General features: G+C 45.8%; 1 protein-coding gene and 1 pseudogene across 1 annotated transcript in view; both read left to right on the top strand.

The window, feature by feature from the left end:
- The first annotated feature begins 16306 nt into the window (after positions 1 to 16306).
- The window catches only part of USP20 (ubiquitin specific peptidase 20), a 40665-nt gene continuing 35323 nt past the window's right edge, over positions 16307 to 21648 (top strand). Inside the window, exons 1-5 of the mRNA XM_056860280.1 lie at positions 16307 to 16398; positions 18726 to 18779; positions 19037 to 19099; positions 21197 to 21328; positions 21482 to 21578. Coding sequence (XP_056716258.1) covers positions 16318 to 16398; positions 18726 to 18779; positions 19037 to 19099; positions 21197 to 21328; positions 21482 to 21578 — 427 coding nt within the window. The 5' untranslated portion in view covers positions 16307 to 16317. The remainder of the gene's footprint in view (positions 16399 to 18725; positions 18780 to 19036; positions 19100 to 21196; positions 21329 to 21481; positions 21579 to 21648) is intronic.
- On the top strand, positions 17524 to 17632 carry LOC130487506 (5S ribosomal RNA; annotated as a pseudogene).

Raw genomic sequence — 21648 nt, forward strand, 5'->3', positions numbered from 1 at the left:
CATTCCATTACCCTGCTTTTTAAAGAAGTTTTTCTTTATATATACATATAAAATCTGCCTAGCAAAGACCTGTCACATGCATTTGACAAACTGGGCTGTCGTCCGTGACTATTTTAAATGGATGAATGAAACCTGCTTGAATAAAAACTTTCTAGTGTTTATAGTGTCCCAACATTCACATTTATTTTTGCTGCAATGGACTAAACACCCTTCTAAGCCTCATTTAAGTTGATAGGTGTAGAAGGGTGTAACTCTGTGGACTGCACTACAATAGAGCTATTCCACAAAAACTATAAATCCATCTTCAAGGAAGTCCTCTGCCCATCATGACAAATTCCAGAAGGGAACCTTGTCATGTCTGTTACCACCAAAATAACAAAGAATCTTGTGGCATCTGGAAGATTAGCAAATGTAGTAGGCTTGTGGAAGCTACGAAAGTAGGCCCTGGCTCACAGAAAACTCGGCCCCAGTCTGTGTGTTATTCTTTTGGGTGCCACAATAGTCCTTGTTGAAAAGCCTGTAAGTCAGGGGTGGGGAACCTTTTTTCCGCCAAGGGCCATTTGGATATTTATAACATCATTCGCGGGCCATACAAAATTATCAACTTAAAAATTAGCAGACTAAGCCCCAAGCAGGCAGCTGCCCCAGATGACACCCCCCCGGACACGGGCAAGCAGGCAGGCATCCAACCGGTGGCGCACTTGCCCACGTGGTGGCAAAGGATGGTCTGTTGCACCAGCCGGGCATAGCCATCCAGCCGCACGCCGGAGTTGTTCCTGCTCCACATGGTTGGAGACGGATTCTACAGCCGGCTCCTGCTACCTCTGCCTGCAGGGATGAAATGAGGACATGCTGGCTAAGAACTCCCCCTCCCCTGGCACGCATTCTGGCCCTGCCTCCTTTAACCCCTCCATTGTCGCCACTTCCACCCGCAGCCCTCTTGTAGTACAGAGGGAATTCGTTTCTCCATGGCCCTGGGTGGGAAAGGGTTAACACAGTTTCTTGGGCAGTCTTAGCAGCTCCATAGCTAATGACTCTTCTGCAAGGGAGAAAAAGGTTCATTTTCTCGGCAAAACAAACTCACATCTGCCTTAAATAGAGGCTATTCCTGTTCGTGGGAGGGGGCGGATCACCAGCCTTAGATCCTTCTGAGCTAGAGATCTGCCAGGACCCACGAAGGGCCAGACCAAATGATTTCACGGGCCTTAAACGGCCCCCCAGGCCTGATATTCCCCACCCCTGCTGTAAGTATTTGCAAACAGACAGATCCTCCGATAACCTCTGTAATTTTGACAATTTAACCCACTGATGCATGCTTATTTTTGTCCCAGTAGTCTGAGGGAGGATCTGAGAAGAGTTTAAGGAAGGGATTTTTTTTATTTTTAGTGAAGATCTGAGGGAGTAGAAGACAGAAGGGAATGAAAACAAGCCAACAGCTGGTGGGCAATGTGTAGTGTAGCGTAATGGTCAGACTAGGATCTGGGAGACCCAAGTTCTATTCCCTGCTCTGCCATGAAAGCTTACCGGGTAACCTTGGGCCAGTCATATGCTCACAGCCTGACCTATCTCACAGGATTGCTGTGAGAATAAAATGGAGAAGAGAGTAATAAGTCACTTTGGGTCTCCACAGCAGAGAAAGGTGGAATATAGAATAAGTGAATAAATAAACAAGAAACTCGTGATGATGAGCTGTTTGGCCCCCTATCTGTCCCAACAACCTGATATGCCATGAGGGCATATGGGAACAAAGCTGCCAGGAAAAGCAGGGCACTGCCAGGTGCACCCAAGAGTCCAGGGCTCTGGACTCCATCTTGGTGACCTGTGCAAACTTTGGGAGCTGTCAGGTGGAGACAGGTTGTTTGTATTTCTCTAACCTTGAGGTAGAAAGGCTGGGAACCATAGGGAGTAAATCACTTCCCTCACATACCTAATGAAGCACCTTGATCCCATCAGCAATCCGGGAACTATTCAACTAACTCTGACTAGTTAGTTGCATATCTGAATCATCCTCCAGCCTCCTCTAGCATACAGAGTAGATTAAGGCAAGACATCTGCCCACTTCTTCCTTCCTGGGAAAACCTCACAAACATCTTCACACATCTGGAAATCTATACAAAAGTATTTACCAGTACTTAATCAGGCAAACTAAGATGTTCTTCCCTGTTGCCATTACCTCATGCCCATTCATATCCTAATATCTCAGCTACTTGAGGAATAATCAAATCTTTTGTTCCTGGCAAAAACCGTTATTTAGCCAGTTTCCTCATGCAGCCTCAGGGCTGATTTTTGCTATAAGTAGTGGTCTTTTCGCCATTCAAATGTGTGTGTGTGTGTGTGTTTTGGATCTAACAACCACCCCTCGCTTATGTGTAAGGTCCTTTTATTTCTGAGAGACGCTGGTCCGTTTCTCTGCCGCTCGCCGCTGCTATCATTTGGACGTCAAATTCTTCTGGACAGGTAAATATTGTCCTCGACCCCTCATATTCTTGTGTCCAACCCCTCTTCCCTTTTATATCTTAGGCTCTTCTGTGTTTCGGGTGTGTGATTTGTTGCTGTGTGTGAGTTTCAACTGTTTTCAATAAAAACCATAAAACTTAGAAACAATGCTTCTTTATTTAAGAGTTTTCCAAGGAGGCTTATCGCTGTAAAAGCTGGTAAAAAGATCCTGTACCCCAAACCTCTTGCTAAGCTTAGTCTCTGAACGCTAATTCCCCCAACTAAAACGGAAACTGTTTAATTGGGGTAACAAAGCAAGCTAGAAGCACTTAGAGAATTGGCTGCATTTGCCACTGGGCCGAGAGCAGCTGCTCATTCACTCTCCGCTGGGCATGATTTGGACAAGTAGCCACGTTAGCTTTTTAATTCTGTTATCTTTTGAGGGGGTAGCCATGTCGGTCTGCAGTAGAACAGCTAGATTCCCGTCCAGTAGCACCTTAGAGATCAACAAGATTTGGGGGGGGGGGTAATGAGCTTTGAGAGTCAAAGCTCCCTTTGTCAGGTACCTGACGAAAATCTTGTTGATCTCTAAGAAGCTACTGGTCTGCAATCTTGCTCATTCTTTTAAGAAGAAGAGTTGATTTTTATATGCTGACTTTCTCTTCCACTTAAGGAAGAATCAAACTGGCTTACAATCACCTTCCCTTCCCCTCCCCACAATAGACACCCTGTGAGGTAGGTGAGGCTGAGAGAGCTCTAAGAGAACTGTGACTAGCACAAGGCCATCCAGCTGGCTTCATGTGTGGGAGTGGGGAAACCAACCCAGTTCACCAGATTAGCATCCACTGCTCATGTGGAGGAGTGGGGAATCGAACCCGGTTCTCCAGATTAGAGTCCACGGCTCCAAACCACCACTCTTAATCACTACACCATGTTGGCTTAAGTTGTCTATTATTCTGCCAGGATGGCTCCGGCAGGGAAGGTGTTCTTATTCCCGAGGAGAAGCAGTAGGCATTTGAGGAGGCTGAGGATGAAGTGAAGGAGAAGAGGCAACTTGGCTGGGGGAGCTGTCTGAGCCAGTCCCCCCGCTGCTGCTGCCCCCCCCCGCCTCATACCCTCTGCCATCGTCTCTACCCACGAGCCAGAGTAGCCAATGTTCCTCCCTTCCTTGTCCCCAAGGCATCTTGAAAGATACCCAGGGGGCTTGAGGAGGGACAGAGCAGTAGCTATTTGGGCTCCTAAGTGGGGGTTTTGTGGCAAGGTGGCTGCTGTGGAGGCCGCCACCCCCCAAAATCCACTGGGTAAGGCCTCACTTTGCCTCATTGTAGAGGCAGCCATGAGAACATTATTTCTTTTGAGAGAGAGTGGAGTAAGGAAGAAAGCTCAATTTTCTGGAGCAAGAAAAAAAGTTGTAGCCTTCAGCAATAACTCTAGTCTTACCAGTTCGGCTGGGACAAAAAAAAAAAGCCCTGATAGTCTGAAAATTGATTTTTCACTTTTTAACCCTGAGAGCCACCGCGGTGTAGTGGCTACTGTGTCAGACAAGGATCTGGGAGACCCTGGTTTGAATTCTCACTTTGCCATGGAAGCTCGCTGGGTGCCCTTGAGCCAGTCGCACTGTTTCAGTTGAATCTACTTCACAGGGTTGTTGTGACTATAAAATGGAAGAGAGGAGAATGATGTGAGGTGCTTTGGGTCCCCATTGGGGAGAAAGGTGGGATATAAAACAAAGTAAATAATAATAAATGTGTCAGCCCTTGACCCATTGAACCAGAAATCACCACAGAGACAGTCAGGATCCAAGCAGATGGCTTTTACTGGTCAAATAGGTATTACAGTGCATATAGAATAAGATGACAGCTATGAGGGTCTTGCTCGTTAGTTGGCAATATAAGGCTTGGACAAGGCGGGTGATTACACAACACACAAAGCATAAACAGAGAACACTTTCCCAAGAGTAGCGTTCCCAGGCTTTGGTATGTGAAGTTGTCCTTGAAGTCTGAACGGTTCAGCCAAGGAACCGAGGCAACAGAGAAACCGAGATAACAGCCTGACAAAATGCTGGCTTGAAACAAGACTGGCAAACGCTCCCTGTCTTTCTGTCTAAAACAATTTGCTAGATAGAAGTCAATAGTGCAATGGCAGATGACTCAGCAGTTGAAAAAAGCTTCTCACTCCAGTAGAGCTATTTTCATACATGGCTGATGAATAAGGTTGCCAGCTCCAGGTTGGGAAATACCTAGAGATTTTGGGGGTGGAGCCTGAGAAGAGCGGGGTTTGGGGGGGAGGACCTTCAGTGGGGTATAATGCCATAGAGTCCATCTTCCACAGTGGCCATTTTCTCCAGATTAACTGATCTCTGTCACCTGGAGATCAGTTGTAATAGCGGGAGATCTCCAGACACCATATGGAGGTTGGCAGGCCTACTGATGGATGCTTGGTGTCCGTGGGCATCAAGGATTCAGGCCTTACACATGCAGTCTAAATGTTCCGACATCATCTGCTTCTGTGACAGCCCACATCGTGGAGTTAAATGCTTGTAAGCCAGATCTCAATCTGGTAGCCGCTTGTGCATTTGGTGAAGCTGAACTTCTCTGAAATCTATGGTGGAAGGTAAGCTTTGCTCAGACAACAGTACAAGCCTGATCGCTCCGACCTGCCCTGTAGAGGCTGTTGGTGCCAAGAAGTATGAAAGTGCAGAATCTTCAAAAGCCAACGGTTTAATGGATTTTAGAAGCCAACGGTTTAATGGATTTTTCCTACCCAAGTCCAAAATGGCTGAACATCCTTTGAAGAAAAAAAAAAGATGCTGGGAGGTTGCAGTTGAAATTAGTCCAGGCTGAGAAATCCCAGTAGTTTTCTAATGAGCAATCCTTGGCTGTGGCCTTATAATGTTTCCCATCATTATTACTGGCTTGGGAAAGTATCTTCCTAGATAGGAAGGATCTTACTAGTGAGGCTGATGGACTACTTTCTCTATTAAGTTTGGAGAAGGCAATTATTTCTCTCTTGCTCTCTCACACACACATGGACACACATACCCACATAAAATCATTGCTGAAGCCTAGGGTTGCCAATTTCCAGGTACGGCCTGGAGATCTCCTATGATTACTGCTGATCTCCAGACTACAGAGATCAGTTCCCCCTGAAGAACAGGCGTCTTTGGAGGATGGTCTGTATGGCATTATACCCTATGGAAGTCCCTTCCCTGTTCAAACAGCTCCCCAGACTTCACCTCCAAATCTCCAGGAATTTTCCAACCTGGAGTTGGCAACCCTGCTGATTGTCCAGGCACTAGGACAGTCTTAGATCTTTGCTGAAATAACAGCTTTGCCAGCCAATGAGATGGTACTAGAAGAAGCAAAATCAACAGTTCAGAAAACCGATAAGAATAGGATTTACATCGAATCTTTACTTGAAGATGTTCCTGTTTGCTAAAGCAACTGAAAAAGTACACAGAGCTGATTCTTATAAATTTTTCAGCTTAAAGCCAGTAATAGAACCTAACTACACAATACACTGGGAGTTCTGTGTACAGGACACTCAACATGTTTTTTAAACTCACCTAGGTAGAAATATGCGGAAGTATATAAATTCCCAACAATTTTGACCAATTTTGTCTGGTCTGGCGATGCTCTCCAACAACCTCTTCTTTAAGGTCCTTTAACTGGTAATTGAACCTGAGATCTTCTGCATATCAAGCAGGTGCTCTACCATGGAGCCACGGAGTACCCAAGTACCAAAGAGCACTGAGAGAGCCCACCGGCCCCAGTATTTCCCATGGCTCCTTTTGCTCCCTACGCTTTCAGTCTCAACATATTAAGATCCTCTAGCACGGATTAAATTTGTGTTTACTGGCATTCCATCATGTAAAATATACCTTTGTATACACATGTCATGTGTGTACAGAAAAATCCTTGCCCCCCCCCCCCCGCCCCAATGACAGCCTTTACTGTTTGTTTGCTGGGACTTGCCTGCTAATTTTTCTAGAGTTGCCTCTGGGTGCCTGCTTCAGCTATGTTGGTGTCACAGAGACTGAGAAAGAGATTGGCATGCCAAGAGGAGAACAAGTGGATCTCCAGCGTCTGCCTGGAGTGCAGACACAGTTGCAAAGGAGATAAAGAAGTGATGAACATTAAAATACAAAAAAACCAGAATATGATTTTAAAGTGGCGGCCGTTCTCTGTTGCATCAAAACTGTATCTTAAAGACGAACAGACAGATAGAGAAGCATAACGGTAGCACAGTAGTCAAAAGGCAAGAGTCCAGTAGCACCTTAAAGACTAACAAAAATATTTTCTGGTAGGGTATGAGCTTTCGTAAGCCGCAGCTCACTTCTTCAGATACAGCTAGAATGTGAATCCATCGGTCTTTAAGTAGAGGAACAGTATGTAAATGTGAATAGCAGGCTTGATGGGATTAGGTGTGATATGCAGAAGAGTCTGTGATGTCCAGGGGAGAGATGGGTGTGGAGAAATCAGCATTGGTAATGGGCCATGAATGCAAGGTCTTTATTCAGCCCAGGTAAATGCATTGACTTTAGTTTGAATATCAACTGTAATTCAGCAGTTTCTCTTTCCAATCTCCCTTTGAAATTCCTTTGTAAGAGAACTGCTACTCTTAAATCTGCAACAGAATGTCCTGGAAGGTTGAAATGTTCACCCACTAGTTTTTCAATATTGTGGTTTCTGATGTCAGACTTATGTCCATTTAATAGTATTTAATAGTAGCACAGTATTCTTTGTTTCGAGTTTATGAATTATGATGCCTCTAAGGGACACAAAGGGCGCAACGTTTTAATGTGCCTGGGGCAAAGCAGCAGCACAAACAAACCTCCACCACCCTTTTTATTGATTGTGGGTACAGACCCAGTAGGAAGCAGAGGTGAAGGCATAACACGCAGGGTGGGATTGATCACTCTCTCACCCTGGGACCATCTGGTTTGACGCATGAGATCTCTGCAATAGGCCCCAAGCTAGGTTGAATGACCAAGCTAGGCTGTGAGGGTTCCCAACCTTCCTGTGCAAACTCCATAAAATCACTTGCTCAGACTATCATGAAGAAACAAGGAACTTTATTGGAAGCTTCAGGTAGTACAGGCCTTACACTGGTAAAGTTGCAAGTGAATACAGTTTCACAAAGACAGAATTATAACCCCTACAGGGAAGCAGATGTCAAACGTATGTTATGGGAATCTACGAGATAATTGTGCATGGTACAAAACATCAAAGAACTCAGGGAGCTTGTTAGTACTATCTACCCACCAAGGCCACAGTGGTGGAAGGGAGTCAGTGAGAGCAAGGGAGGGACGTGGGAAGAGGGAAGAGACATTCCAACCTGGGGCCCGTCAGACGCTGCGCCTGAACCAAGGAAAGTCAAGAGGCTTGGACTGCTTTTACGAGTCCAGGGAGGGGGGGGGGAACATACAAGGCAAAGGCCTACCCAAGGCAAGGCGTACAGACCCTCACATAGGCATGCCATCCACCCCACCCCACCCCAATCAGCATTGATCAATCTCCCTTGCCTCTGCTCCATCCGTTCTGTTCCCTCCACCACCACCCCCCACTCTGGTTGCGGCAATCTCTTTTTCCAAAACAAGAAATAAGAGCTCTGAATCTACCCCCTTGGCCTGCATTGCTCTGAGTTCATTGCTCTTAGGTTCTTTCAAAGGTTAACATATTGCCTTTTCAAAAATTGAACACATTCAAATAAAACCAACACCAATCTTCTTAGAACAGCAACAGCAGGGATAGCCTCGTTTCAGCCAAACCCTCTCCGAAGGTGGGCTTAACCACCTTTATGAGAGACAATGAGGTAACCACGGTTTCAGGGCTGGTTCTGGAGAGTGCAAGTCAGGGCAGAAACCGTTTAAATAAACAAAAAAGAGCAGGCCTAGGTCTCCTCATGTAGTGCCCTAATTAACTTAGTTTATAGAGAAAACATATATGCTGTCACATATATGCATATTCACATAGCATAACACACACACACACATATATAGATTCTTATGTACAAGTCTAGAATCACTTTGCATTATGGGTAACATGTACTTTGGTCAAGCTACATTCATTGCTGAGGAGCCTGGGTCAGAGTGACCCAGCAAGCAGTTTGCAGGCAGCTGACTAGGTGAGGTCATTCCCTCTTGGTACAGGCAGGTTGCTTAATTAAGCCTGGAGCTTTGATTTAAGACAAGACATGTCATCTTGGAATGTGAAGCTGTGCCTCCTCATTAACCATTAGGCAACGCCTTGAAGAGCATTTTCTATTGGATATGCAAATAATTGCTTATACGTCCAAGAGGTTTATTGAACAGTTCAGTGTTACGTGTGTATTACGTTTCTGTAACCACCCATTATCAAAGTCTATATCCATGCTTGCAATCCTTTGATGTGTGTGGAAAATTGCTCTGCGCTTTAGGCAATTTTCACCAGCATTTTGTTATATTGGCCAATAAAATAACCTGCTTTGATTCTTCAGCTTCCAACTGTTTTATTGTGATTGAATATTAATACAATAAGGCAGTAGAACATTACACTCAGGGAGATGTGGGCCAAGCACCGTAAAGGCCCCATTCATCACTGCAAATATTCTCTCTTGACTCTCCAGGATGGGCCCGCGGGCTGCAGCCTGGCGTCCTCCTCTCTTAGGCCGCAGAGCCGGCTTGGAAAGACCGGAGCCCGCCTCTCCCGTCTAGGCCGCGCCACAGCTGACGAGGGAGACGCCGACCCCTCCCAGCCTCCGCGGCCCGGCCCCGGGCCCGCCTCCGCTCCCTCCCTGCTCGGCGGCCGCCTTCTCCTGCCGGAGCTGCCCGCCCGCCCGGTCGCTGTCCAGCAGCCATCGCCTCTCCCTGCCGGGGCGGCAGGTAAAAGCGGCTGTCCGGGCCTCGAACGGACGGGGCCGCCCCTCGCCTCGCCCGCGTCGCCTCGCCCGCCCGCTCCGAGGGGCGAGGCCTAGCGCGGCCCCCTAAGCCCCGGCCTCGCCTAAGCGTTCGCCCCGGGAGAGGCGCTTTCCCGGGGGAAGGGGTCTCGCGGGCCGCGCGGGTGTCAGGGGGAGTTCGGATAGGGGAGGGGGATAGGGAAAGGAGGGCTCGAGCCATTGGGGGGGTGGGGGTGTCACCGTTATCTCGGGGTAGGGGAGTGAGGGTGGAGGGTGGCAGGATCCCCACCGTTGACGTGAGGAGGGGGCTGGAAAGGGAGCGGGCTTCGCAGGGCCTTCTCGTTGTTCGTTTGGGACAGGGACTCTTGTCAATATTACTTATCAGCTGGGGAGGGGTGGGGAGGGTCCCTGAAAGGGGTTTTTGTTACCTGCACTGACTTTGGAGCTGGATAAGTGGGGGGGGGGGCTGAGTCTTTGCACAACTTGTTGCTAATTTTTTTGGGGGGGGATTTAATTAAACTACTTATATGTGTTTGTAAAGTGCCTTCAAGTCGCAGCGGACTTATGGCGACCCCCTTTTGGGGTTTTCAAGGCACGAGACTAGCAGAGGTGGTTTGCCATTACCTGGCTCTGCAGAGCAACCCTGGACTTCCTTGGTGGTCTCCCATCCCAGTGCCAACCTGGGCTGACCCTGCTTAGCTTCTGAGATGGGGCTAGCTTGCACCCTCCAGGTTGTGTATGTGTGTAAAGTGCCGTCAAGGCGCAACCGACTTATGGCGACCCCCTTTTGGGGTTTTCAGGGCAAGAGACTAGCAGAGGTGGTTTGCCAGTGCCTTCCTCTGCACAGCAACCCTGCTATTCCTTGGTGGTCTCCCATCCAAATACTAACCAGGGCTGACCCTGCTTCGCTTCTGAGATCTGACGAGATCAGGCTAGCCTGGCCCATCCAGGTCAGGGCTAAACTACTTATACTTTGCCTTTTTTGCACAGATTCCCCCCAAAAGCATTCAAGGCAGCTGATTTCCCCCACCTACCCCTCCCCAGGGATTAACATGGGGAAATAATGTAGAGGGGTGGTTCTTTGCTATCCTCCCCATTGTCAATTTATGCAGTGATCACTACTGTATGGGGCACGTTTGGAGTGCTGATGGACGAGGCCGCTCTGAATGGTGCTGGTGACTGCAAGATGTGCCTCCCTCCCCAGAGTTAGTTATGAATGTTACAGTGGGAGTATCCTGAGACAAATTTATTGCTCTCCCCCCCCTTCCCCCAGGTATGTCATTACTTTGGAAAAATTGATTTTGCATAGGGTTTTGAATTGGGATATGTTGGATTTTCCCCCTTGGATATTTTCTTGGGTGGAAGGGGGGGGGAGTTGGCATGTGGTAGACTTGAAGGTGCTTTGTCATGTAATAAATAAATCCTATCAGGCAAAATCTCTTTGAGAATCTTGGTTGCTTCATAAGATCAGTTCTCGTTTAACACTTCTACATCCCATTTCGTACACAGTAGGCAGAAATGAAGTTTAAAGCATTCTCATGTTTAAAATGCAAGTCTTGTGCTAATTTGTGGTTCATGTTGTGGGACCAGGAGTGGCAGTGGTAATTGTGGAATAAATACTAGGGAGTTAGTGGTGTCAATTTAACCATGATCTCTGGGGAGCATGTGCGAGGAAGAATGCAGGAACACACCTATATACTTGTGATATGGTGTGTTCTTAGGTTTGGAATAATGCCCAAGAGGATTGAGAAGTGGACTTTGTGGTGGTAGACTCGATTTTGGAATACTGCCAGAATATGATGCAAAACATGGCTTTTAGATAATACTGGAGGGTTTGTGGTAAAGCAGGCCAGGCAACAAATTTTTGCGCAAGTTGGATTTCTGATTTTGGTGCAGATGTCCTTTGATGAGCTGGAGAAGCCACGTGGAAGCTGTAAGGTGCCTGCATCCTCTTGCATGAGCAGACAACTGGCCTACAAAAACCATCAGAAGATGCACATCTAGTGCATCGGACAGATTTTACAAAATTATGAGGGTTGAGTTCCTCAATAAGCAGGATTCTATCTAGTATATTTTTACCCTTCTCTTCCTCTAGGATGCTTGGGGTGGCATGCAGGATTCTTCCCTCCTCCATTGTATCCTCACAGCAGCCCTGTGAGGTAGCCTAGAGTGAGAGAGTGACTGGTCCAAGGTGACCTAGTAAGCTTCCACGGCCAAGTGGGAATTTCAGCCCTTGTCTTCTTGTTCCTAGTCTGACTCTCAAGGCAATTCATTGCATCACCTCAAGCTTCACGATCCATGACAAGTAACAAGCAAGCGTTTTGCAATGGTTTTACAAGCTTGGATTGTACATAGCTGTACCTCTTCAGACGTGGTATTCAAGATGAGCAGTGCAAATAGACCTGTGAGTACCTGCAAGGTTTTGGAGTTTCACCTTCTGCTCCTCCTCCAGGCATCTGCAAGAAACTGAGAAGATGAAACCTGAGGGTTTGGGCAGAAAGGGACAGGGGGACGCAGCAGCACCAGCTGTTAGAAAAAATGATGAGTAATGCCTTGTTCTTCTGTCGGAAAGGACAGTCTGCTGCTCAGCCTTGGATGCTCTGCAGTGATAGTCGTGGGGGAAGAGTTGTTTTGTCAGGATAACCATCTGGTCCTTTGCAGACTAGCAGGGAAAGGTTTCCAGAGAAGCATTTTGCTTTACATTGGAGGAACCGAAGGCTTTTGTCTTCTGGCTTGCATGAGCATCCTGGACCTGCAGGGGATAGAGACCATGGAAAGAGGAATTCCAACGTTTTCGTAAGAGTGCATCCAGTCACCTATTTAGAAGTGGGGTGGGTGTGTATTCAGGGCATACTTCTCTCCCAGATCCTGTGCTGGGTCATCCCCCCACTTGCTTATTCAGCAGCAGGTTCAGGGCAAGGGCCATTTTGCATGTTGGAAGGAGGGATGCTGAAAACGGGAACAGAGTTGGGGTGCTTCTGTTTTTAAAAATGAGTTTTACCAGAAGACACCAAGCCCCAAAAATATTAAATGCTGCTGTGTTGGCAGCTTACCCAAGAGTGAATTTCTGTTGCTTAGTTCTCCCTGAAACTGTAACATCTGTGTCGGGGCTCTACCCCATCAAGTACAGGCTCCCATGACTGGCTACGTCTCTGTACAAAATAAATTCTGTGCTTGTAGAAAACTAGAGAATTATGGCGGAGTCTTGTCAGGAGCCCCGTGGCGCAAAGTGTTAAGCTGCAGTACTGCAGTTAAAAGCTCTGCTCACGACCTGAGTTCGATCCCGACGGAAGTCGGCTCAAGGTTGACTCAGCCTTCCATCCTTCCAAGGTCAGTAAAATGAGTACCCACCTTGCTGGGGGTAAAGGGAAGATGACTGGGGAAGGCACTGGCAAACCACCCCGCAAACAAAGTCTGCCTAGAAAACGTTGGGATGTGACGTCTCCCCATGGGTCAGGAATGACCTGGTGCTTGCACGGGACCTTTACCTTACCTTGTCTATTAATCTTTTTCCTGATCATCTAGTTTTCAGTGTTGAGAATTTTAAAAAGTTAATCGTTTGATCCTAGTGTATAACATAGACACTGGATCATTGCCTCAATGAGAACTTTTTTTTTTTTGCTGTCAAGTCACAGCTGACTTATGGAGACCCCGTAGGATTTTCAAGGCAAGAGATGTTCGGAGGTGGTTTGCCATTTCCTGCCTCCATGTCACGACCCTGGTATTCCTTGGAGGCCTCCCATCCAAACCTTTGCCAGGATCGAGGCCGAGAGTGTGTGACTGGCCCAAGGTCACCCAGCAAGTTTCCATGGCAGAGTGGGGATTCGAACCTGGGTTTCCCAGATCCTAGTCCCACACCTTAACCACTATGCCTCATTGGCTGTCGCCAATGAGAACTAGGTCTTTGTTATTTATTTAATTGTATTTATTTATAAAATTTATACTCTGTTTTTGTGTTCTCATCAAAGCTACCAAGGCTGCTAACAGATTTAAAACATACATAATAAATGTGTGTTTTTTAAAGACAAGTTTTAAAAAACCAAGCAGAAACATCGTCTAATGATATAGCATACTGAGTCGGGCTGCTGGTCCATTGAGTTTATTTTAGCTGCTTCTTGTGTTCTTGAGCCTCTTTAAGTAAATAAAAGCAGAAAGCTATGGGCAGTTAGTCAAATAGTGATTGGGTCAATTTGTAAGGTGTTTAATTTGCATTGGCTTATTTGTTTGGTTTTAAGGTAATTACTATTGTAAGGTGCTTTGGGCTTTTAGGAAAGGCAGTGTTGACATTTTTAAAGTAAGTCTAGGTCTTTCCTTCTACTTTGGGTCCAAGAATTAGACTCGCAGTGCAAAGCTTGACCTCTGCTACTAAGTTACAGCTCACATAATGCTGTTTTTACACCCTGGATGTGCAGTTCACCAAAGTCATTTGGCAATATGTCTGAATTCTTGGCTCCTTTTTGTATTTCAAGGGAGAAGAGCAAGCCTTACTCCTGAAACATTCACAGTTGCATTCACAGTCACATGGGGGAACATTGTTCCTCTTTTAAAGAGGAGGTCTGGGTTTTCCTCCCTTTTCCACTATGAAAATAATAGTCCCCAAGAGTTTGCCTTTTGTTTGGTGTTGGTGCGTGTGCCCTTCAGGATAGGAATTGGTGGTATAACCTGGCTGCCATTTAAAGCTTAACGTGACATTGAGAGGCAAAAACTGAACAGGGTTTGGCCCCAGATCTCTCATCCATACCTGCCATACCGTCTAAACAAGCTATTTCTTGCTTAGTTGAACTGTTATGACCTCAGTGCTGCAAAAAGACACTGATGGGCGCACAAAATGTGGTTAAAAACAAAACACCAAGCATAACTGTGTCTTCAAAGAAGTTAGTAGCCCACAGAAAGTCCCACCAGCCTGCCAGTCCACACATAGAGTTTTGTGGCCTAAAAGAGAACCTTTTTGTTTTGTTTTGTTTTCAGTAAAGCCGGTTATGAGATAGCAATCCTTCCTTGCCTAAGGATGACCCAGATGAGTGGCTGTGGATAAGCCTGCTGGCTGGAAATAATGCTGAAATTCTGTTTGGTACCAGTTTGTCAGCATGCAGAATTGCACACTTTGCATGGCTCGTGGGGTTCTTCCCCCTTCACTCTGCAAAACTGTTTTATCTCTTGATTGGTAAGAGTTAGATGTCGCATCAGGGTTTTCTCTTTATCTTACATCTAAGGCCTGGCTGTTAGCAGGGCATCCTAGACGCATGCTGGCTGCTCCTTGTGTCAGTTAACTCAGTCCAACATATGACCCAACTCTGGATGAAATAGACTTAAAATGGTGCACTTATGCACATGTGCAAGGATATTGGACTCTCATCTATTCCCACTGTGTACCAAAAGCTTTTAAATCTTTGTGCAAACAAAATCCTAACTGTGTGCTTGGAATATCTTGGACTGTCAGTGGAGTCCCTGCAGATCCTGTGTGGAGTTCTTTGAGCAAGGGGTTGCAAAACTAACTGGCCTTTTTGCATGAATTGTTTAGTGCAGCAAGCTATTTTGAGCCTTAAATTTTCAGTATGTAGTTAAGAGCTACTCACCTTTGCATATGAATCACTGCCAGGTGAGCAAATGGTGAAGTTTTTGTATTTTGGATAAGAATGAGCTGTTCTTTTACCCCTCCCCAAGGTTCCTGGTAGTCCACAGTTTACTAATATACGTTTGCTTGGGCAAGAGGACTTAAATGGAAGTTGTTACTCAGCCTTGCCTATGAGGATGCACATTTTATAATTCTCGTCCCAACCTCCCCATAGCAATTGAGATACGTAGCCGAACAACTCTGAACAATAGTCTGAGATGAGCATTGCTGCTGGGCAAGGTGACCACCTACAGATTCTCCAAAGCTGAGTTCCCACATGATCAGAAACTCTCCAGTGTGGCTGATTCTAGTTGGTTTGTTATTTCACATCCTCACACACTGCTTGCAGTCACACTGTGGGAACTCCTCAGAGTTATTGCTCTGTAAATAAGAACTAACCCATTGCTTTTGGTAGGTTCTTCCTGGGCGTGCAATGATGCAGACTGAGTCGCAGGAGCTTGGATTCTGAGACTCCTTTCACTTTCCTTCAAGGTAGGATCCCAGCTGCACCTGTTCAATCCAAACTGGTCTGTTGGGTGACATTAAAAATCTGTGTAGGCTTATACAGTTGGTGTGCCCCCAAAATCTGAATAATCAATGTAATAACCCTTTAGTAGGTATCTCCAGAATGGCAGAATTCCCTCCTTCCTAGAGGTTTGGAGTTTCAGTTGTTTTGCAGAAATCTTGGCCATTAACATATTTACGTGCTCAAATTGCTGTCTTTGGAAGCATGTTCTGTTTTTAGTTCTGTGTGTTAAGATAATTCTGTCCATAGCTACCCAAAGCAATATCAAATACCACTGATTTTTAAGCCTTATCCTCTCTTAATAAAGTTGGCGGGGTTTGTTCTATTTCTTTGGGCATTTGGCTGCTACTGTTTTAATCATTGTTTCTTGTTGTATTTTTGTTTGTTTGAATTGTTTTTAACTGTTTAATTTTATGCAAACTGTCCTGAGAGTGGCTGTTTGGAAGGTGGCCCACCCAAAAATGGGGACTTGCAACAAAACCTGGCGGACTATTCTGAAGCTTCCTCCGCACCTTCCCCTTCACCTCAACCCTGTAGGACAGTTCCTGTAGAGAACTGAATTTCCTAAATTTGGGGCTTTAAGAGGCAACCAGCCAAGCATTTACCATAGGCCTGTAACTGATAATTTAGGGGCTACTTTTCTATTTTAAAATGGCATACATGTGAACAGGCAAGAACCAGGAATTTAAAATACAAAACTCTCATCTAATAGACTCTCCAAGTCAGTGTAGCCTCACCATAAAACAGCAAGTCAAGCTAATTTTGTTTGTCCCCTTTTTTTAGACGTACACTAGCAAAGCTAGACTTGAAACTAAACCAATTTCTTCTGCCATCTTTCTCTCCGCATAGGTGCACTAGGTACAAAATGGTTGACCCAAGAGACATTTGTCCTCACCTGGACTCCATAGGTGAGGTCACCAAGGAAGACCTGCTTCTCAAGTCAAAGGTAAATGAAGATTTGCAATGGGAGAGCCTGTTTCTCTGTTATAATGCTTAATTGAACTGAGAGACACATTCAGCCCACTTCCTGTCTTTTTTTAGTCTGTCCCAGGCTAGCCCGATCTCATCAGGTCTTGGACCCTAAGCAGGGTTGGCCCTGGTTAATACTTGGATCGGAGACCACCAAGGAAGACCAGGGCTGCTTAGCAGTGGCTGGGCAATGGCAAACCACCTCTGCACATCTCTTGCCTTGAAAACCCTCAGGCAAGGGTCCCCAGCCTTTTGAGCCTGCGGGCACATTTGGAATTCTGACACGGCATAGTGTGCGCAGCCACAAAATGGCTGCCACAGGAGGCAAAACCAGCCACAAAATGATTGCCACCGCTTAACTTCAGACACACAATGAGAATCCTTGAGATGTGGTAGCAGCTGCTCGCAAAGCAGTGTTTCTAAAATCTGCACAGCCAATCAGAAGCCTTGCTGGGGTTGCTATAAGTTGGCTGTGACTTGACTGCACTTTCTCCTACTACTACATACTTGCTGTTCATTGGGCTACATGCATTCTCACCTCTGCTTCACTTGGAGTGCTAGCAACCTGGGCAGGAAACGTGGAAGGGGATCCCCCCCCCCCATGGGTAGGGGAATAGGTGATACTGGGAGGGGAAGGAAGAACAGAAAAGAGCTTGGCAGGCACAGTGTGGCTTGAGGGCTTTAAGAGATGGGACTCTAGAGCTGGCATAGCATAGTTGCTAAGACAGTGAGCTGTGACTGTGGAGGTTGCCACTGCAAATCTTGCCTGGGCCATGAACTCATTAGGTGTCTTTAGGAAGCCCCTCTCTTCTAGCCTCAGCTTCCCATTTGCAATATGTTGATGCTAGTACTGGCCTATCTTACAGGGCTGTTATGGGAAATTCCTAGGATAACATGAAGCACTTTGTACACTGAAAGCACTGTAGAAATGCCAAGTATTATTATTATAGTTTTCTTGTTAAGCATTTCAACGAATGCTGGGGGTTTTAGTTTGGAGAGAATGCTGAGGATTGTTTGTTAGAGATTCCTGGCTTCACCATGCAGAGCTACAGATCTCAGGTTTGCATGGGAAGAGGAAAGGTCAGTTAAACCTGCAGAAGTTGCCTACGGCCATACTACCCTGAACATGCCTGATCTCGGAAGCTAAGCAGGGTCAGGCCTGGTTAGTACTTGGATGGGAGACTGCCTGGGAATACCGGGTGCTGTAGGCTTTAATCCCCCCCCCCCAAAAAAAAACCTGCAAAAGTCCTTGGTGGCATTTTTTATTTATATATTTAAAATATTTATATACCGCTTTTCTGACATGAGCTCAAAGCAATTATATATGCCCTAAACCTCTGATGCTTGTTCCTAAGAGGAAAAATTGAGTGACTTTTGGGATAATAGTCTTTTTTCTGAGGATTGCACGTTATCTATCAATACAAACTGTACCAAGATATTGCCATGTTTTTATGCTGGCTAGGTTTAACGTGCTACCATCTGCACTCTTGACAGAAAGATGCAAAAACATTCCATCTAATTGTAGTTTTTGTCCTTGCTCTGCTAACCGGATTGAAACATTAGTTCATGTGTTTTTCCATTGTAGATTTCATGTACAGGGGCCCTTGGATTTATTGGAAACTGTGTTGGTTGATTAAAAAAACTATTCTTTGAGCAGAAGACTTTCACTCTTACAGTCAGAGATTGCCGGTACAGTCAGGGATTGTTAATGTCCTGTGTCTGTGGCTAAGTTTCTGTTCTCTGCATTAAACATATAGGCCGAATTAATGTCCGGTGTATTATCTACTCAGATTTTAACCCTTAAACCAGGGGTTCCCAACTTGGTGCCCATGGGTGCCATGGCACCCACTGGCACCTTTTCTGGCTCCTGCCAACTGTTTTTAGGAAGCGGGTGGGACCAGGTAGGGGATTTTGCCCATCAAGACTTTTGATTGACTGTTGTAGGTTTGATTGGCTGTGCAGATTTTTTTCAGCACAAAGATTCTATATTGCGTTACAGAAGTTAAGCTGTGGCAATCATTTTGTGGCTGGCTCCGCATCCTGCTGCTGCCCTTTTGTGGCAGACATGTTACTGCTGTGCCCACCATGCCTTGTCAGAATTCCAAATGTGCCCGCAGGCTCAAAAAGGTTGGGGACCTCTGCCGTAAACTATTAGATATACTAGGATAAATGATGTATGCTGAGATTTGATGTACATTATTAATGTTATAATAGTGGGGGGGTTTTGTTTCTCAATGGCCTGTGGGCCATAAAAAAGGATTGAGGTCCCCTGAGATTTGTTCCTTTCTTTCCTTGCGAACCCAGGGGACGTGCCAGTCTTGCGGTGCAGGGGGACCAAACCTGTGGGCCTGCCTTCAGGTAAAAAACGATAAAACCCTTTGCTTTCAAAGATGCGTTTCTGTCTGCAAGAGTTAAGTTCTCCTCATTTTTAAACCAAGTCCATGGTAAAGTGCAGAACTGGTAAAGTGCAGAATTGCATCGGGCACATTTTCTTCATCTCGGGTGTCAGATCACTACATTCTGGGAATGTCTGTCACATACAGTTTCTCTTTGCCCTTTGTTGTTTCTTTTGCCGCTTCTATACATCGTGTCTGCTCTGTCTTGTCTCTCTCTAGGTTGGTTGTACTTATGTTGGTTGCGGGGAATCCTTTACTGATCACAGCACCCTTCATGCACAGGTGAGAGTCCTTTGTCACAAGGTGCCAGGTGTGTTGTGAAGGGGTGGGACTAGAACTCAGTGGTCAAGCATCTACTTGCATGCAGAAAGTACCTGGTGCTCCATCATTGGCATCTCTAGTTAAAGAATCTTATGGCACAGATGTTGGGCAAGGCTTCCTCTGCCTGAAGCTCTCAAGAGCTGCTGCAAGTTAGTATATATAGACAGAGCAAGATGAATTGATGGTCTGACTCAAGTGAAGGCAACTTCATATATTTCTATGAATCCCAGTACCTAAACTGCACTTTGAACAGTCCTCTCTCCAGTCCAGGATGCCTTGAAAAACGATGAGCCCTGCCAAGGGCTTACAATGATTTTGTGTTCTTTTCTCTTCAAAGGAGTTCCAAGTAGCACTTTAGTTTCAGCACAAACCACGTGAAGTAGATTCAGCCCATTTGCCCAGTGCCAGCCAGAGAGCTTCCAAGATGAGGCTTCCCAAATCTGAGCCTAGATCTGACATCTTGCTGGCTTTCTTGCCCTTTGGAACACAGGATTTGGTTTCTAAGATGGATTGTAGTACCTTCAGCAGAATCAAAAGGATGTCACATGGCCACGTTTATTTATTTTGGGCTGGTTCTTCTAGGCCTCATGAGCAGGGAAACAAACTGGAAAATATGTCGATGTTTTTTGTGCTATAGAGTGTCTGGAAAGATATCTGATTTGTTGGGACACTGGTGAGGGGTACTTCCATTGGGATTGCTTTATATAGTTCCGATCCTGTGGCTTCTGTTTTCCCACAATTGCTGGTCTTCCAGAGCAGAAAAGTTGAGGTTGAGATACCTGTCATTGCAAAAGGAAAACAAAACTACAAATTGTGCAAGATGACACAACCCTGCAAACCAAAAAACTTAATAGCAACATTGAATGTCCAGCACAGGTTCCACACACAGAGCTTGATAATTTTTTAAAAATGTTGTGGCCTGTTTGTTCCAGGACTGCCTGCTCTGGCGGCCAGTCGCCAAGGCCTCCAGCCAAGGAAGTCTCTTGCACCTCTGCTCTCTGAGCTCCTCTCCACTTGTGGCCTTCTGCCTGCAGAGCATATGTTTTGCCACTGTGATACAGGCCCTCCCATCATCTGGGCATGCATCCACTTTATGCCGCCCGCATAGCTTGGAGCTTCCTTCTCCAACCGGCAGAAGCTCTTCAGGATCTCCAGCACAGGTTCATTCCTAAAGCCTGAGGCCTGAGTTCCTTTATATACCGAAGACTGAAGCAGGGGCCGTCTGCATATAAAGCATGTGAGATCCAACATGGTGTAGTGGTTGATAAAGTTTATTGTTTGTGGCCAAAGGCCATCACAATCTATCATACAAAACATTAAAATAACAAAATAACATTAAAATAACTTTAAAACAGTCTGACCCCCAAGAAGGTAGCAATTAAATACGTTAAACACCCGGATTAAAAACAGCTTTAGGTTGGATTTTCTTGGCTCCTAAAGCTAAGAGTGACACTTTGTAGGAAACATCCGGATTGGCGTCTGATTGGAGTTAAAGAGCAGCTTCTCTGGATCTGGAAAGAGATTTAGGACCTTTAGAAATGCTCTGAGAAATTTAGATCTGGGCTCTGTGTAAAGAGGACAGAATAAGGTGTAATGAATTAGGTCCTCTGGAATGGCTCCACAAATACATAGAGGAGAGGTCCACAGTGTTCGGGAGTAAGTGTAGTGGTTAGTGGGTTGGACTAGGATCTGAGGGACACCAGGTTCAAATTCTTACTGCCATGTAAACTTACTGAGTAACACTGAGCATGTCACACACTCTGAGCCTAACCTACCTTATTAGGGGTGTTTTGAAGATAAAATGGAGAGGAGGAAATGGTTGTAAGCCATTTTGGTCCCCCATTGGGGAGAGAAGTGGGGGTGTAAATGAAGTAAATAAATAATAAAATATCACTGAGATATGGACTACTTTGAATATGTGCCCTGAGTGCTATGGAAGATTATATATGGCTCTAGTCTGTAATATGTACATTCCTGGTTATTGGGGCATGTAAATCTGAAACATGAAATGCCGTCTCATTGCATTTCTGTTTTTGTTTTTTGTTTTTAATGCACTAGGCCAAAAAGCACAATCTGACAGTGAATTTGACGACATTCCGGGTGTGGTGCTATGCATGTGAAAAGGAGGTATTCTTGGACCAGCGGCTGGCCGCCCACAGTCCAGCCCCACAGTCAAAAGGAACAGACCAGGTACGTGTTTTCGCTGGCGTGCTTGTAAAACTGTTGGCTGTATGCTGGCTATCTGAGTGTCTGGCTGTATTTTCTCTGTATCCTTACCTTGTTGCAAAGAAGACTCACCACTGATTTTCCCCCTTTCCCCTTTTGCCCCATCTTCATGTCCAGGACTCTCCTCCACTTGTTCATCCTCTGAAAGCTGTTCCAATTGCAGTGGCTGACGAAGGGGAGTCAGAATCAGAAGATGATGATCTCAAACCAAGAGGTAAGCCCTCATGGCCTTGGACTTTGGAAAAGACCTCATTGTCCTTCCCTTGAAGGAAGAAAAAGGCAAG

Source organism: Euleptes europaea, chromosome 14, assembly GCF_029931775.1.
Source record: "Euleptes europaea isolate rEulEur1 chromosome 14, rEulEur1.hap1, whole genome shotgun sequence".
Taxonomy (NCBI): Eukaryota; Metazoa; Chordata; class Lepidosauria; order Squamata; family Sphaerodactylidae; genus Euleptes; species Euleptes europaea.